The following is a 17,473-nucleotide window of genomic DNA, read 5'->3' on the forward strand; positions in this document are numbered from 1 at the left end:
ACATTATCTCTTTTCCCTTAGTAAAATTTGGAAGTAAAGTACTGATACCCTAAGTGGAGTATCGATACTCAAGGGTCAGTACTGATACTTAAGGGCCAGTATTTGTACCAACGTACAAGTTCAGGGCTTATTTTCTAAGGGATTTTTAAGATGAATCGAGGTTCCCAAGAACTCTATATTTTCTATCGAATAAGACTACAAGTTAGAACAATATTAATATTCAAGTACACTTTGAAATGCGATCAATTAGGGTGACATAAAATTACTTTGGTTGATGCTCGGGAATAATAAGGACACCCGAGTTTCTTTAGAAAAATATTAGTGTTGAAGTATAGAATCAATCTAAATATCCTTAGGTAGTATGCGAGGAACATTAAACCAACTAACAATGGTCGTCACCCAACACTGACGAGGGGTGGGTTAGTTGAGCGTGTTATGTTTGATATAGAGTTTTGGGGTTTATCTTCAGTAGACTAGAGGGTGCTTAAGCTCCAAGATATAAAACCCTCAGTCGCACCAAGATGTCTACCATAGAGTAGAGAGTGGGTATACGAGTATACTCACTGATGTATTAGACTTGATAGCTTGAGTATTTATTGATTTACTTTTAGTATGATTTAGTTTTCAGTGTGAAACTGGATTAGTTAGCTCAACATTTGGAATTTGTTTTCTTACACATATTAATAGGTTGAGCAACTGAGGAGAATTTGAGTGACTGAGGTCAAGACTGAGTGCAGAGTAGAGTACATCCCAAGTTATTTTTTGAAGGGGATATATATTTATAGTCCCCATTGTATATAGAGTCGTAACTTTATTTGAGAAATTGGTATGTATATTTTGATGTATATATTTATTTTAGGAGCTCCCCAATAAAAATTTCATTTATATTTTATGTATGGATTTTCTTAATAAAATGGTTTTAAATTGGTCATCTATAATTAAGAAAATGAAAGAAAATTTTGGGTTTGCCACTTCGATAGTTTTGTGCGGCTTTCTAATCGGTCGACTGTATGCCGTGTTAGTTTAGGGTGTTACTTTTAGTGGTATCATAGCGTCACGTTTAGACGTTCAATTTCAATAAGATTCTACGAGTACACATGCCTGTAAGAAGTTAAGAGTATTTCTACATCTAAAATAGTAATAGTAACTCCTCATATTCATCTTAATTTTAGAGTATAGACATGGATGAGAACCCATGCCATAGTTAGGAGGTAGACATGAGTGTAAAGCTTCCTTAATTTATAATTATGGGGATGAGTTCATCCCAGACTCAGAGTATGGAGAGCCTGAAGACGTAGAGGGTCGATAAGGCTACTTTCTTTAGAGATTTGACCACGATCTTAAGACATATAGCTAGAGACATTCCCAGGAGATCTGCTACCCCACCTGCCCAGTCAGCTCCGCCAGCTCCTCCCACAATATCACCTTAAGAAGCCCCAGTTGAGAGGATCAAGAGATAACAAACTACCGACTTCTTTAGAACAGGAGATGATAACTCGATAGCGGTCGATCAATGACTGAGAGAGACCCTTAAGACCCTTCGTCAGCTATACCTCACCCCTGATTGTATGTTGGAATGTGTCACCTCTCTATTGAAGGGTGATACTATCGACTAGTGAGAGAAAGTCGAGATGTCGCTGGAGTTTGAGCAAATTACCTAGGATCATTTTTTGGAGGAGTTTCACTAATAGTACATCAAAGAGGCTCACATGGATTAATTGAGAGATCAATTTCCTCAGTTGACCCAAGGATATATATATGTGTTCGAGTATGAAATAGAGTTCCTTTTACTGAGTCGGTAAGCACCAGAGCTGGTTTCATCTTGAGTATCATCGTTGTATGAGGTTCAGGGAGGGAATCCAGTTGGATATTTTAACCCACCTGACTGCTGACCCACCAAGGATCATTTTCGAGTTAGTCCGTTAGGCGAAAGCCATCGAGAGGGTTCTTGGGTGGAAAGCTATAGAAGTAGAAGCTAATTCAGTTTAGGTCATCGGAACCGCCCAACATTCCAATAGGGTGAGGGACTCTCAGGGGTCTTATAGAGGCCCAACAGGTCAGTCCAGCTGATCTGCGCAGAGCGTGAGTTGAGGTGGGGATAGATCTAGTCAGCGCAGGAGATCATGCCTACCACTTAATTGGTGAGTTCAAGGGGATCGTCGAGGGTGACTTCTCAACCAAATTGTTCCAATTGTGGTAGGAGGCATTTGGGAATTTTCCAGCAGGGGTCCAGGCGTTGTTATTTGTCGAAACGATTTTTAAAACGGGCAGTGGAGGTGCGAGATTTAGAAAACCGCATCATTTTTAATTATTCTCTTTATGGTTGATTTTTAATTAAAAACAATATGATTTTAGAAAACATCTCGTTTCGAAAAATTTGGTATTCATTCACGATAAAAAAACAGGTTTGAAGAGTCGCCACCAATCTTTGATTAGGGTGTGATTGGACACCCAAAAATGTTTTGTCATTTTAAATAAAAATTAATTTTAATTAAAACAACAAATTTTGGTTTGCGTTACCAGAAAATGAGTTCGGGAGTCGGTTACGCGTGGGGAAGGATTAGCACCCCCACAACGCCCTAAATCGGTACCTCGTCGATTAATTAATGTCTTTTTAATGGAATTTACAAATTCGATTTTAATTTGGTTTATGATCCCCGAAAAAACAACACATGAATTTTACGACATTCAAAAACACCAAAATAGATTAAATTAAAAATACCAAGCCTTTAGAAAGATAAAGAATATTCGATTATTTACAAATATCGAGACTAGATCTTAGATAAGTTCTAACTATCTTTTCTCGATAAATTTAAATAGCCGAATATTTCTTTTTCTTCCGTTCCCAAATTTTAAAAGTGATAAATAAATTTCTTATGTGTCACTGATGGGATATACTTTTAATTTAAAATTGTCAAAAGCGGATATCTAATCAGTTAAGACAACCCACTTAAAACAATTTTAAATTGAAAGGATATTACCCTTAATTAAATTATGTAAACACATCGAGCTATGCACATGAGGCTAAAACGCAAAAACTAATTAAAGTATACCAGGCATTCAAACAAACTTCTAAGTCTATAAAAAATAATTACATGCATTTATGAACTTTTTAATAAAGGAAATTTTTAAATATTATTTAAAATATTAAACCTATCATAATCATATTTACATACAACAAGAGTTTTTATTCTAGATTGATTAGCAACTAAAATAACATTTGTCTTATTAAAATCTTACCTAGATTAAAGGGAACTCATACAATACATGCATACATACAAAAGGCTCATTCATTATAATAAAATTTACCGTCAATAACTAAATCTTGAATTTAATAATACCATTTATTATAAACAAAAAATAAGGTCTTATGATAATAATTTCTATTCATTACTACTCAAAAGGACCAAAATAATAAATGCCAAAAATAAACATCCAAAACGTAAATCTAACAGAAAATTAAGCCATCATGCTACGGGACTAAATTATCAAATAACAAACATGGTAGATAAAATGCGGAAATAAAAAGAAATGAGGAATAACATAAACTCTGGACTAAAATAAAAACGGTTACAATATAAATATCCAAATTAAGATCACGAAAACTTCAATTTAATGACCAAAATACAAAAGTTCACATCAACATGCCCTTGAAATGTAATTATCCCTTATCATAAAAAACTGACTATTTCCTACAGACTCAAAACGAGACCGTTTTGACACCACTGAAACGACGTCGTATGGCTCCTCAAATATATGGTATTTTTTAGATGAAACTTTAACCTAATTCATTCTTATCTTTCAGCCTTGAACCAAATAGAGACCCCCCAGCCGTTTCTCTCAACTCTTCCAAACCCCATTCAAAACCATCAGCCACCGTAACCCCAACTATGGCAGCCACCACATCTGTCACCTCCCAAACTACCCCAATAACAAGCCTCTCATCCACTAAACCATAACCCCAAGGCCTAGATTCTAACCAAACCCTTAAGATCTACTTAAAACCCATCAAATCCCTAAATCCATGGCTTAAAATCGACATGCATGACTAGAAAATAATGAAAAATAAAGGGTTCACCTTCTCACGGGTCGTGGGTTCCTAGCAAAGGCAACAAAAACGTATGGATTCAAGAGGTAAGTTCTCCTCTTCGTTTTTTTGGACTGATGGTTTATTCTTTTTTTTGGACTGTTTTTTTGGTTGGGTAATAACTACTGATCTTTTTCCTTTGGTTGTTGGTTCGTTTTTATATTTTCTCACTGATAATGGCCCTCCTCTTTTTCCTTTCCCGTTATTTTTAGTCAAAATCCTCGTTTTTGTTTCCTTGTGTTTTGTTTATTTGGTGGGCAGGATACCGGCTCGGACATGGTGAGCACGGGCAAAGGTGGCGGTGACCTCGGTTTTGATGGATGGCCGACAGGCGTGGCTTCGTGCTGTCCCAAGGAATGCATGGTGGGTGCTGTCTTGGTACTCTGTGATCGTTGAGAGCCTTTGGATCTCATCATATCCAACGGTGTATCCTTCGACGGCGCTGGGCATAAGGCATAACCCTAGTGGTCCTTCGATCTGGACCATTGGATGACAAACAGATCCAATCGTCCATGGCGTGTGGCGCTGGGAACCTCTCAAGGGAAAACCCTAACGGGTTTAGGGCCTCTTCATATGGGCTTGAACATCCAAGCCTGATTATTCTGATTTTTGGGCCACTTTGGTCCAGCTGGTTGTAATTTGGACTGTAACAAAACAAATAAAGCAGTAGTTAGTATTTATTTATTTATATTTGTATATATTAGTATTATATTATTTATATGTACTCATAATAATATATATATTCATATATATTACTACTATAGAACACGTAACACGTAACACTATATAACCCAACTAATCAGCTTATAACTTAAATAAAATCTGAAAAAGAATATAATTAAAAATATGCATATGAACTCAAAAGAACACCCCAGACAAAATGAGCATCTACAGTTGCCCCTCTTTGCTCATTGTCGTGTGATAAGAACATGGTAATATCAATAGATGGTTAAATTTTGTTCGGTTATGAAAAACGAAAAAGATTAATCTATTTCACTGCAACTTCAGGATAAATGTAACTTGAAAAGAATCATTTAAACACAGGTTTGTTCTCTATCACTTCAAGGAGTAGAACTTGAACAATCTTCTGTTTACGGGTTCGCCCCCTCTTTATTTAGGGAGTAGGAACTCGAACGATCTTTTGCTTACGGGTTCGCTCCCTCTTTCTTTAGGGAGTAGGAACTCGAACAATCTTCTGTCTACGGGTTTGATCCCTCTTTCTTTAGGGAGTAGGAACTCGAACGATCTTCTGCTTACTGGTTCGCTCCCTCTTTCTTTAGGGAGTAGGAACTCGAACAATCTTCTGCTTACAGGTTCGCTCCCTCTTTCTTTAGGGAGTAGGAACTCGAACGATCTTCTGCTTATGGGTTCGCTCCCTTTTTCTTTAGGGAGTAGGAACTTGAACAATCTTCTTCTTAAGGGTTCGCTCCCTCTTTCTTTAGGGAGTAGGAACTTGAACAATCTTCTGCTTACGGGTTCGCTCCCTCTTTCTTTAGGGAGTAGGAACTCGAACAATCTTCTGTCAACGGGTTCGCTCCCTCTTTCTTTAGGGAGTAGGAACTCGAACGATCTTTTGCTTACGGGTTCGCTCCCTCTTTCTTTAGGGAGTAGGAACTCGAACAATCTTCTGTCAACGGGTTCGCTCCCTCTTTCTTTAGGGAGTAGGAACTCGAACGTCTTCTTCTGCTTCACTACTTTCTTGTGAAGGCTTAAGTTAGATTTTCTTAAAAGGTTAAACCTGAAAATCAAACGTTATCACTCATTAATGTATGCTTCAAAATATTATACTCAACAATTCAGAGTTCAAGAATTTTTTTGAAAATTTGTCTTCATCGTGAAACTTGTTGAAGAGCCCTTAGATACGAGAATCCATTCTGGCTCAATCGTCGTCATCAATCTTTACAAGATCACCAAACTAGTCATCCTCATCTTCATGCTTCAATATCTTCAATCTTCAACTATCATTGGGAAACCTGTAGACATTTTAAATCATCATGCAATGTTATGATCCTATTTTTATCTACGATGTATGCAATCATGCAATTTAATGCATTTTCTTCTTCAAAGGAATACAGTCTCCTTTAATCTCGATGGACCTTTGTTTCATCTTAGGCACAGAACATTTGGCCAGTGCACCCTATTTGACAATCTCAATACCATAACTTTCGGCTTGACAGGACTTTGACTTCTTTCCTTCTTGAAACCTGTCAGTATTTAAGACCACTTCTTGATAAATAACAATCTCTTTGATTTATCTCTTAATGACTGGGGAGGTAAATTGAAAGTCACTTCTTCAAATTCTTCAATGAGTTCCAAGACTAATTTACGATATTCCACAAGCTTAGGATATTTTGTTTCCCATTCTCCTCTGAGTTGGTAAATTACCAAAGGTGAATCCCCGTATACTTTGAGCATTTTTACTCTGAGTTCAATTGCAGCTTTAAAACCCATAACACAGGCCTCATACTCAGCCATATTGTTTGTACAATCAAAATTAAGCCGACTGGTAAACGGATAATGATCTTCATCTGGAGAAACCAAAATTGCCCAAATCCCATGCCCTAAGGCGTTTGAAGCACCATCAAAGTTCATCTTCCAGTATTTACCGGTGGGTGCAATTGTTTCTTCCTCTGAGATAGCCATTAAATCCTCATCTGGAAAATCGAAGTTCAGCGGTTCATATTCTTCAGAATCCCTACTTGCAATGAATTCTGCTATGGCGGTCCCTTTAACCGCCTTCTGGCTTACATACTTGATATCAAATTTGGACAACAGGATTGCCAACGGGCTAATCTTCCCGACAAAGAAGGTATATCCATTAGATACTTTAAAGGGTCCAGTTTAGATATGAGCCAAGTAGTATGGTACAACATATACTGTCTAAGTCTTCTGGTAGCCCATACTAAAGCGTAACACAACTTTTCAATTGGTGAGTATCTTGTCTCGCATTCAGTGAACTTCTTACTGAGATAATAGATAGCCCTCTCCCTCTTCTTAGTTTGATCATGTTGCCCCAACACACATCCCATGGAATTGTCATAAATTGATAAGTAAAGAATTAAAGGTTTGCCTGAGATGGGTGGCGCTAGGATCGGAGTATTTGACACATATCTCTTTATCGCCTCAAAAGCCTCTTGACAATCCTCACTCCATTCTCCTGAATCATTCTTCTAAAGAAGATGAAATATGGGATCACATTTCTCTGTCAACTGTGAGATAAATCGGGCTATATAATTCAATCTTCCCAAAAATCCTTGAACTACTTTCTGTGTTCTTGGGGCTGGGAAATCTTGAATGGATCTTACTTTATCAGGATCTATTTCAATTACCCTTCTTCTCACTACGAATCCCAACAGTTTTCCTGAGGTCACCCCAAAAGTACACTTATTTGGGTTAAGTTTTAGTTGGCACCTCTTTAATCTTTGAAAGAGCTTCCTCAAATTCTCGATATGTTCCTCCTCTGTCTTGGTTTTGACGATCATATCATCGACGTAGACTTCAATTTCTTTATGCATCATGTCATGAAATAACGTCACCATGGCCCTCTGATATGTTTCCCCTGCATTCTTCAATCCAAATGGCATGACTTTATAACAGAATGTTCCCCACATAGTAACAAATGTTGTCTTCTCCATATCTTCATGGTGCATTTTAATTTGATTGTAGCCAGAGAATCCATCCATAAATGAGAATAAGGAATTTCTGGCAGTATTGTCCACCAACATGTCTATATGAGGCAAAGGAAAGTTGTCCTTCGGACTGGCTCTGTTAAGATCTCTATAGTTGACACACATTCGTACTTTCCCATCCTTCTTCGGCACTGGGACAATATTTTCTACCCACTCAGGATATTTGGCCACCGTAAGAAAACCAGCTTCAAATTATTTCTTCACTCCTTTAATTTTGAGCAGCATCTCCGGTTTCATTCTTCTCGGTCTCTGTTGAACGGGCTTACAATCAGGCTTTATCGGCAGTTTATGGACAACCAACTCTGTATCCAAACCTGGCATATCTTCGTACGACCAGGCAAATACATCCTTGAAATCTTGAAGTAATTCTATCAAACTCTGTCTTCCCTCAATAGACAGGGTAGTAACAATCTTTACTTCTTTTCTATCCTCATCCGTACCCAAATTAAAAATCTATGTATGCTCTTCGTGAGGCAGAATCTGTTTTTCCTCCTGTTCCACCATCTTTAGCAATTCAGAAGGTAGTTCACATCCCTCATTATCATCACAACCTTTAATTTCCCCTTGACATATGAGCATCTCGAAATTAATCTCCGGGTCAGGGTCATCAACATTTGCATTATTGTTATCTAAATTCCTGAAAAGAATAACAGAAAAGAGGATATATATACATATATGCATATGGAAGAATCTTTTCCCATATAAATGGATAGAAAGAAATAATATATACATATACAGCCAAGAATGATATGCATGAAAAATGTTTGCCATTTGGGAATTAACAAAACACATCATTTATTGAAAGCATGTAAAAACACACAGCTTAACCCTTTACATCAAATCACCTATTGCCCCAGGGTATGAACAATAGGGAAGAGTTCTAGTGTATTACTCTGTAAAAGATTTGTAAACTACAGGCAGTTCCTCTACAGTCCAGTTGTTCAACACAAAGCCCGGTGGCGCAGGGTAAATGTCCATAGCTCTCATTTCTTCGAAACCCTCGTCGATTATAACATTAATGCCTAAATCCTCCAAGGCATTCTCAACTATTACTTTACCGCTTCCCAAAGTCCCTTGAAATATATGCCTTCCTGACACGAAAGTATTGCTTAATGGAGAGAAGGTCATGGGTTCCCAGCTTGGTTCTTCACCAGTCAGTCTTGCTTTTCTCAATTCTTGACTCTTCTTGATACCCCTCAGCTTTTCCTTTAAAGTTGGCTGATACCCTAAACCAAACATGTCTCTTTTAGTTGTAGGGTATATCAGACTCACCGGTCCTTGCAATTGGCATCCAAGCCCTTTGCCAGTCTTCGCTCCTCTTCCAAGAGTCAGTTTAAGTCCCATTTTGGTGCAGTTTGACAATCTAGGCTTTGGGATTTTCTTTCCTTCGGCCACAAATGTGGCATTAACGAATTCTAACGATCTAAAAGAGCATTCAACAGCCTGCTCTTTCACCTCAACGTATGGAGTCATAGTCGAGACTGAAGCGATAATGTCTTCTTCAGCATGTATGCATATAAGCCTCCCATCAATTACAAATTTTAACCTCTGGTGTAAAGTTGACGGAACAACACCGGTCTGATGAATCCAAGGTCTCCCAAGCAAACAGTTGTATGTAGGCATAATGTCCATCACAAGAAACTCCACTTCATATATCGATGGACCAATAGTCAGAGGAATATCAATCTTGCCTAGCACTTCTCTTTTCGTTCCATCAAAAGCTCGAACCATACTTTGACAATTTCTCATCAAGGTACTATCAACCGGTAATTTTTTTAGAGTCACCAAGGGCATCACATTTAGCGCAAAACCATTATCTATCAGCACTCTGGATAAAACATACCCTTTGCACCGAACTGTAATGTGTAAAGCCTTATGATTTCCAATCATCCCTGCAGGGATCTCATCCTCAGAAAAATATAAAAAGTTATCGGCTTGTATATTGGCAACCAGGCGGTCCAGCTTTTCTGTTGGTATCTTCTTCGAGACAAAGGTTTGGTTCAAAACTTTTAACAAAGCGTTGCAATGAGCCTCTGAACTCAGAAGAAGTGATAGGACAGAAATACGGGCAGGTAACTTGTGTAGTTGTTTAACAATGCTGTATTCACTATGTTTCAAGAACTTTAGAAACTCCACTGCTTCATTCTCCGATATCGACTCATTGATAACGGGATCATCTTCTTTTATCTGCAAGTCAATACTTTTTCCTTTCTCAGCAACAGTCTTCTTTTTCGGCTCTTTGTAATAACATCTACCACTCCTGGTCATATATCCCACTTCGTCTATTTCTTCTTGTTGCTTTTCCACCTCTCCTATTTGACAAGTATATCTCTAGGGTACTTGTTTATTAGCTTTGTATGGGAACGGAGATAGAGGTGTAATAATCACCTTTGGAGCTATCTTCTCAATCACTCGATTCTTAGGGGTAATGATGAGAGGATGACCAACACTGTAGACCCCTTTGGACGATCCCTCAAAAGCGCAAACTTCTGCTTCTTCTTCTTCAGCCACTTCTTTAAAAAATTCAATTTCTTTATTGTCCATCATTTCTTGCACCAGCTCTAAGAAATCAGGACATTATTGTATATTGTGTCCTGTGCAATTATGGTAGTGGCATACCTCTTCACTTTTATATTGGTCACCTGACAGATTGGACTTCACCAATCCCGCTTTAACCATTTGGCTCCATACCCAAGACATGGGTGATACCACCTCACCAACCTTCTTTATAATCCTCTTTCCCTTTTCCTCAGTAACTGCATTGATCCCTGCCCCTGCGTGATTGGGCAACGGATTTTGGGCTAAATTCGGTTGTTCATTGTCACCAAAATTGATGACATTCCTCCTTCTCAATGCTTGGATGACCCTTTTGAACGCAGTGCAATTTTCAATGGAATATTCAGGATTCCCTGCATGGTATTCACATTTAACACTAGCGTCGTACAATTTGGGATATGGGGGTTGTATAGGTGGCATATGATACGGTGAGACCACATGTTATTCGTATAATTCATGAAATAAATCCTTATAGGCATCGGAATTAGATCAAATTGAGACCTCTCTCTCACTGGATCCCTTGCCCCTTGTCTGTTATTATTTTGGGATGGTGTTGTCATCCCCTGAGGTCGAGAGACTGTGATATTATGGGAATTATATTGCCTTACGTTTCTCACCTCGTTTTCCTTCTTCCTCATCGGAGGTTTCTTGCTGGACTCTCCTCCTTCGAGCTTCCCACTTTTGATCGCCATTTCAATCATTTCTCCCGCTGTAACTATATCAGCAAAACTTCGAGAAGGATTACCGATAAAGTGTGAGAAAAACGGAGCCTTCAAAGTATTAACAAAAAGCAGGTTTGTTTCCTCCTCTACCAACGTGGGTGGACTTGCACTGCTACCTCCCTCCACCTCTGAGCATATTGTCTAAAACTTTCATTATGCTTCTTCTCCATTGCTTGCAACACCATTCTATTTGGCCTGACATCCTTCACATGTTTGTACTGGTCAAGGAATGATTTGGCCAGGTCTTTCCACGACTTAACATCAGCCCTTCTTAGTTGATTATACCACCGCAATGCTGAACCAGTCAAGCTTTCTTGGAAACAGTGGATCAGTAGCTGATCATCCCCTATATACCCAGTCATTTTCCTGTAAAACATCGTAATATGGACAGAAGGGCATTTGGTACCGTCATATTTCTCGAAGTCGGGAGTCTTGAATTTAGGAGGCAGGATCAAATCAGGAACTAGACTCAATTCCTTAGCGTCAAGTCCGTACAGGCTGGTGTCTTCTTTCATAGCTTGGACTTCACTGGCCAACTGTTTGTACTGTTATTGAAACAGCTTGTTTTTGTATCCCTTGGCTTCCTCATCAAGGTCCGGGACCTGGTGATATGGATTTTCCTCGGGATGTGAACCAGATCCCGGTTGTAGATTCTCAGCCGTGTTGACAGGATTTATGTGTACTCTAGTAGGGACGGACGTTCCTTGACCATTCTGAGACTGATAAAGGGGTTCTTCAGTTCTTTGCTCAAGGGCCTTTCCATGATCCGGATTTCTCCCCTCCAACATATTTGCTAGCCTAGAGAGCATATCATTTTGAGCGCTGATCAGGTCCTCTTGCATCTTCTTTAAATTCTTCTGTAACTCCAGCTGAGTTTTTTCAATTTGAATAATCTTATCTTCCATTGCTCTCTTTCTCGTGTTGTATGGATGCTTAGAAGGTCCCAGAATTCCTCTGTCACATAGTTCTTTTATTAATATCTATATTATGAAATAAATGATTATGAATGAATAAAGTGTGGTGCAAGAAAATAGAAATGCTTTGCAAAAATAATAAAATGATGCATATGCAAAATGCGAGGTGTTGATCCTGGACCGACTCCTTAGAACAACTTTTTATATTACAAACAACGTTTGATTACAAGGTTGAAACATATCACAGATAAATCTGCACTGATTCTCCTATTTCCTGCACAGGTGCTATCAGTTCCATGATCTTCTGGTTTTCTTCAGCCTCAGGATCCAGTTCTTTGCCTATAGTAGCAGCTTCTTGAGATAGGTCGACCAAATACTGTGCGATCCCCGGAGCATATCCTAAGTAACAAGTAATAAGGTCCTCTCCTCGTTTGACTCTCGCCTGAGCTTGCTTCCATCGAAACCGACATTGAACATCCCCTTCATAAGGGACTATTGATAACTCACTTGATTGTCTCTAGAAATCCTGAACCATTGCTTCTAGCTCACTTACTCGCCTCTTCAGATTTTTGACTTCTCCACGGCTCGAGCTACCCTCTCAGCTCCGGTACTGTCGTAATGCAACTTCTAAACTGGAGATCTTTCCTTTCAGCTTCTCGTTCTGGGATTGACCTTCTTGTAATCATTGCTCTAAACAACTCTTTTCTTTTAACAAACTTTTGACCTGATGCTTGGTTTGCTTGAGCTCTTCTTGACTATCCCCGGCCGCTCTCTTCAAGCTAGCTACTTCACACCTCCACTCAACATGTTATTTGCTTGAACTGGAGGCTGCTCCATCTTTCACCATTCGCTGGTAAGTTGATTGAAGGTCGTCAAAATTTAACCGAAGTTGCTTCTCTGCCTTTTCAGCTCGATCCGCTCTACTTTTTTGGATATCGATCTCTAACCCTTTCTGATACACCTCATCTTCTAGCTTTTACAGCGTAGTTTTCCACTGTCTTCTTTCCACCTCAAAATCACGCTTAGCTAACTCTAATGGAGATGGAACTATCGTTAAATGCTCTTCCATAGGTTGAATGTTTTCAGGATTCACCATCGGGATATTGTCGTTTACTCGATTACTTCTCCACTACTCGTACTCTGGTGATAGTTCGAAATCAAAGGTGAACAGGTTTACCCGATGAGTTTGCTTCCAAGCTTCAGCTACCCCTTTGACTCTTCTCTTGTACTGATCTCCCTTGAACGCAAAATCTGATCTTGACAAGTCATGTGTAAAAGGAATGAATTGTCTTGACCCATATTGTCTGGAAACTAGCAGAGGTGCATATCCAACAGAGCCCCATATACCCGACAAAGGGACCCAACCCCGTTCTCCGCACCTGTAAAGTATGTCTGAGGTGACATTCCAAGAAGCTCGCCATAAAACATCACCGTCTCTGATATCTTTGAAGATAACCATCCATTTTTCTTCGGTAAAGCCTCCAGGCCAATCTTTTGAAAGGAAATCTTTCAAAGGTGAAAACCCATCTAGAAACACCCGACCTGGTGCCCTTTCAACGTGCTTGAAATGGCTAAGGATCCACACTAGCAGCAGGGGTGCACGTCCTATAAAGCGTCATTCTCCTTCTCGCTGGCAAGAACTCAAAGAATGAAACGTCTCTGCTAGGATGGCGGGAACAGGATCCACATGCTTGTCTAATCTTTTGAACAGGTCAACAACCGATATATCTACGTACCCTAGCACCTTTGGAAAGATAACGAGCCCATAAATTCCTAAAGCCAGCATGTCAAGCTTCTTTCTCTGATCAGGATGACGATTGATTATCTCTTACAGATCAGACCAAGGAAAGTACTCACTATCTCCTTTCTTCTTAATAATTTTAACAACCCAATCTTCACTCATTCCAGTTATCGATAACAATTTCTTCTTGAACGAAGGAATAATTGGGGGCTTGGTATAGACTCTATCCACTTGGGCTCTCGGACACCGGATTAAAGCTTGATACTCCTCTATTGTCGGCGTCAGATCCACTTTACCAAACGTAAAGCAGCTATAAGCGGGATTCCAAAACTGTGCCAGGGCTCTAAATAGATTCCGATCAACTGAAACCTCCAGAAGATAAGGTATATCGCCATATAATTGACAGAACATCTCTTTGTCGGCTGCTTTTCATCTTCCTCATATATCCCTGAGCTCATTCAAAACATTCTTGCGTACATTGATGTGAGTGTAATCAAATAACTCTGATATGTGCCCAGGCGTCAAACTATCTCCATTGGTCAATTGTGATTGTTCCGACCATCTCAAAACATTTGCATTGTCTGCAATCTCTTTTTGAACCTTCGTTCCATATTATGGCCTTCTATATGGACATCGACCCCCAAATCAACACCATAAAATGGATAGTGCAATGCAAAACAAAAAGAATTAAAACAAAGACAAAAGGAAATCAGTTAGTAAACACAACTCAATTAATCAAAGCTAATAACTTGTCAAAGAAACCTACCCTCACATACTGACTACCCAATCATATTTAGTAGATCCTACCCAACATGATATCTACCCCCATGCTTTGTTATTCACGAGAAAAACCTAACCGCATGATATCTAATTCAACTTAACCACATGATCTCTAGTTCGCATGCACTTATTCACAAAAATGAAAATAAATGACCCAAAAAGCTTTTCCTTATGTACACTCCTCACGGGACTCTTAAGGTTCGGGTTAGGCTCGATCTAAGTTCAGGCTCTATGTTCACCATATGCTGGGCTAGGTTCTAAAGCAATAGGTTCTCGAATTGTCCTTGTCAGTTCCCCCTTGGGCTGCCAAACCCTCAATCCTGGCCCATCACAGGCTTTTGGGACCGAGTTCAATTTCGAGGGAACACACCTCCTTATGTCCATGCAGAGGTGAATACTATCACGAGGACCATAAGGCGTGAGCTCCAGGAGCGATCCACTATCCCATGCGGAGGTGAAAACCACACGAGGGAGTAGTCTCTCACTCCTACCTAAATAGGACAGAGCGGGGTTTTAGCTCATGTTATGCAAATGCAACTGTGCAGCGTGTGAGGAAAATCAAAAATAAAACAACACATATTCACAAAACACTCAAAAGATCAATTCTCTTTAAACACATAATTAATCTGAAACCATTAACAAACAGATCAGTACAACTATTTATTGATTAATCAAATTAAAATCAAACAGGGGATCAAAAACCAAATTAGAGCGAATTTATAACTTTCAATTGCAAAGATAATCAATTAACCGACTATAGGCCTGATTCTCTAAAAAAAGTCCCCAGCGGAGTCGCCAACCTGTCGAAACGATTTTTAAAACTGAGAGTGAAGGCGCGAGATTTAGAAAACTGCATCATTTTTAATTATTCTCGTTATGGTTGATTTTTTAATTAAAAACAATGTGATTTTAGAAAACCTCTCATTTCGAAAAATTTGGTATTCATTCACGATAAAAAAAATAGGTTCGAAGAGTCGCCACCAATCTTTGATTAGGGTGTGATTGGACACCCAAAAATGTTTTGTCATTTTAAATAAAAATTAATTTTAATTAAAACAACAAATTTTGGTTTGCGTTACCAAAAAATGAGTTCGGGAGTCGGTTACGCGTAGGGAAGGATTAGCCCCCCCACAACGCCCTAAATCAGTACCTCGTCGATTAATTAATGTCTTTGCAATGAAATTTACAAATTCGATTTTAATTTGGTTTATGATCCCCGACAAAACAACACATGAATTTTACGACATTCAGAAACACCAAAATAGATTAAATTAAAAAATACCAAGCCTTTAGAAAGATAAAGAATATTCGATTATTTACAAATATCGAGACCAGATCTTAGATAAGTTCTAACTATCTTTTCTCGATAAATTTAAATAGCCGAATATTTCTTTTTCTTCCGTTCCCAAATTTTAAAAGTGATAAATCAATTTCTTATGTGTCACTGATGGGATATACTTTTAATTTAAAATCGTCAAAAGCATATATCTAATCAGTTAAGACAACCCACTTAAAATAATTTTAAATTAAAAGGATATTACCCTTAATTAAATTCTGTAAACACATCGAGCTATGCACATGAGGCTAACATGTAAAAACTAATTAAAGTATGCCAGGCATTCAAACAAACTTCGAAGTCTATAAAAAAATAATTACATGCATTTATGAACTTTTTACTAACGGAAAATTTTAATTATTAATATTTAAAATATTAAACCTATCCTAATCATATTTACATACAACAAGAGTTTTTATTCTAGATTGATTAACAACTAAAATAACATTTGTCTTATTAAAATCTTACCTAGATTAAAGGGCACTCATACAATACATGCATACATACAAAAGGCTCATTCATTATAATAAAATTTACCGTCGATAACTAAATCTTGAATTTAATAATACCATTTATTATAAACAAAAAATAAGGTCTTATGATAATAATTTTTATTCATTACTACCCAAAAGGACCAAAATAATAAATGCCAAAAATAAACATCCAAAACGTAAATCTAACAGAAAATTAAACCATCATGCTACGGGACTAAATTATCAAATAACAAACATTGTAGATAAAATGCGGAAATAAAAAGAAATGAGGAATAACATAAACTCTGGACTAAAATAAAAACGGTTACAATATAAATATCCAAATTAAGATCACGAAAACTACAATTTAATGACCAAAATACAAAAGTTCACATCAACAGACCCTTGAAATGTAATTAGCCCTTATCGTAAAACACTGGATATTTCCTACAGACTCAAAACGAGACCGTTTTTACACCACTGGAACGACGTCGTATGGCTCCTCAAATATATGGGATTTTTTAGATGAAACTTTAACCTAATTCATTCTTATCTTTCAGCCTTTAACCAAATAGAGACCCCCCAGCCGTTTCTCTCAACTCTTCCCAACCCCATTCAAAACCCTCAGCCGCCGTAACCCCAACTATGGCAGCCACCACGTCTGCCACCTCCTAAACTACCCCGATAATGAGCCTCTCATCCAATAAACCACAACCCTAAGGCCTAGATTCTAACCAAACCCTCAAGATCTAATTAAAACCCATCAAATCCCTAAATCCATGGCTTAAAATCGACATGCATGACTAGAAAATAATGAAAAATAAAGGGTTCACCTTCTCACGTGTCGTGGGTTCCTAGTAAAGGAAACAAAAACTCCTAGATTCAAGAGGTAAGTTCTCCTCTTCATTTTTTTTTGGACTAATGGTTTATTCTTTTTTTTTTTTGGACTGTTTTTTTGGTTGGGTAATAACTACTGATCTTTTTCCTTTGGTTGTTGGTTTATTTTTATATTTTCTCACTGATAATGGCCCTCCCCTTTTTCCTTTCCCGTTATTTTTTAGTCAAAATCCTCGTTTTTACTTCCTCGTGTTCTGTTTATTTGGTGGGCAGGATACCGGCTCGGACATGGTGAGCACGCGCAAAGGTGGCGGTGACCTCGGTTTTGATGGATGGCC

At 38.3% G+C, this 17,473-nt stretch overlaps 1 protein-coding gene across 1 annotated transcript; it reads right to left on the minus strand.

Moving 5' to 3' along the window:
• Positions 1-13,097: 13,097 nt before the first annotated feature.
• Positions 13,098-14,120, minus strand: LOC120165052. The gene is made up of 3 exons (XM_039174641.1): positions 13,857-14,120; positions 13,624-13,769; positions 13,098-13,539 (listed from the first exon to the last, which is right to left on the minus strand). The coding sequence occupies exons 1-3, from the start codon at positions 14,118-14,120 to the stop codon at positions 13,098-13,100; spliced, it is 852 nt and encodes a 283-aa protein (XP_039030572.1).
• Between the last annotated feature and the right edge of the window lie 3,353 nt (positions 14,121-17,473).

This window comes from Hibiscus syriacus, unplaced genomic scaffold, assembly GCF_006381635.1.
Source record: "Hibiscus syriacus cultivar Baekdansim isolate YM2019G1 unplaced genomic scaffold, ASM638163v2 tig00111566_pilon, whole genome shotgun sequence".
In the NCBI taxonomy this organism is placed as follows: Eukaryota; Viridiplantae; Streptophyta; class Magnoliopsida; order Malvales; family Malvaceae; genus Hibiscus; species Hibiscus syriacus.

Bases quoted from the DNA above. Each gene is read 5' to 3' on its own strand.
- LOC120165052 (XM_039174641.1), bottom strand. From the start codon at position 14,120: ATGTTCTGTCAATTATATGGCGATATACCTTATCTTCTGGAGGTTTCA. The intron at 13,770-13,856 runs GTTGTTAAAATT...CATCCTGATCAG, and splicing joins CTGGAATGAGTGAAGATTGG to AGAAAGAAGCTTGACATGCT. The intron at 13,540-13,623 runs GTTTCATTCTTT...GTGGATCCTTAG, and splicing joins CCCGCCATCCTAGCAGAGAC to CCATTTCAAGCACGTTGAAA.